General features: G+C 65.7%; 1 protein-coding gene across 1 annotated transcript in view; it reads right to left on the minus strand.

Moving 5' to 3' along the window:
* Positions 1-700: 700 nt before the first annotated feature.
* AURANDRAFT_68826 (hypothetical protein) overlaps positions 701-1,223 on the minus strand; it is a gene marked incomplete at both ends in the record, with an annotated part of 1,275 nt that continues 752 nt past the window's right edge. Inside the window, one exon of the mRNA XM_009044560.1 lies at positions 701-1,201. Within this exon, the coding sequence (XP_009042808.1) occupies positions 701-1,201 (501 nt within the window). The remainder of the gene's footprint in view (positions 1,202-1,223) is intronic.

Raw genomic sequence — 1,223 nt, forward strand, 5'->3', positions numbered from 1 at the left:
TCGAGACCGACGTCGACCGCCGCCTCTCGACGGCCGAGGCCGTGCTCGGGGACATCGACCTCACGCTGCCCATCGACCACGCGCGGCTCGTCGAGGCGCGGTACCGCCACAGCGACACGCGCGGCGGCTCCCAGAAGCCCGCGGCCGCCTCGGAGGTCCCGAGCCCGAAGGGCGAGCCCGTCGCGCTGAAAGACGCGAGACTCAAGGAGGCCCGGCGTCTCGAGGTAGCCCGGCGTCTCTCCGGCCGCCGCGCCCCCCCCCTGATCTCCTCCGCGGGGTCGTTCTCGTTGGGCGGCGGCAGCAACCGGTCGGGCAACAGCTGATCAAAAATGCGCCCACCGCGGCAACGCGACGTACGAGCGAGGCTAGGCGGGCGCAGTGCCCCGATCAACGTACATCTAGGTGCACCCATAGGAAATATTAATAAAGATCAATCATCGAATTCCGGCCGGCGGAGCCAGAGTCATTAGTCGTCCATAGAGGCTGTACGTCGACCGCGCGCGCGGGCGCGGTGTCGCGGCGGTCCGCGGGCTGAAATCACGGCCAAAATTGGGTTATGGTCGTATCAAAGCAAGTTTGATGATATTCGCGCGTTAATTGCACGTTTGCGATGGCTTTTTGCGCGCGGTCGCTGGTTCGGGTCGCGAAATCGCAAGATTTAACTTCAACAAAAGTGCTGAAGTTCAACAAAAATGTTGACTTTTAAATCCAGGCTATCAGAATCTGAGTTTTGATCGGTGCACTGGGCGGGCGCCTTAACGAGGCGCGTCATGAGCACGGAATGGTCGAAGTGGGCGCAGTTCGGGTACTCGGCGCACAAGTCGTCGACCATGGGGTAGTCCCTGACGGTGATGTCGACGTCGCCGGGGAGGAAGCCCGCGGCGAGCGCGGCGGCGGTGTCCGCCTCGACGGACGCCTCGTCGGAGGAGCCGGACATGTAGACGAAGACGCCGCCGGGCCGGAGCACGCGGAAGGCCTCGGCCATGAAGCCCCGCTGGTGCGCGCAGGCCCCGCCGAGCCGCTCGAGGTCGTTCGGAAACGGGTCGAAGAAGACCGCGTCGAAGGACTCGGCGCGCAGCAGCGGCACGACCTCCTGCCAGAAGCCGAGCAGGGCCTTGACGCCGCTCCGCGCGCCGAGGTCCGAGGCGAGCAGCGCCCGGAGCACGGCCGCGTTCGCCTCGACGATGACGTGCTCCTCGACCTGGGCGGGAAACGGGCGATTC

Source organism: Aureococcus anophagefferens, assembly GCF_000186865.1.
Source record: "Aureococcus anophagefferens unplaced genomic scaffold AURANscaffold_442, whole genome shotgun sequence".
Lineage (NCBI taxonomy): Eukaryota > Pelagophyceae > Pelagomonadales > Pelagomonadaceae > Aureococcus > Aureococcus anophagefferens.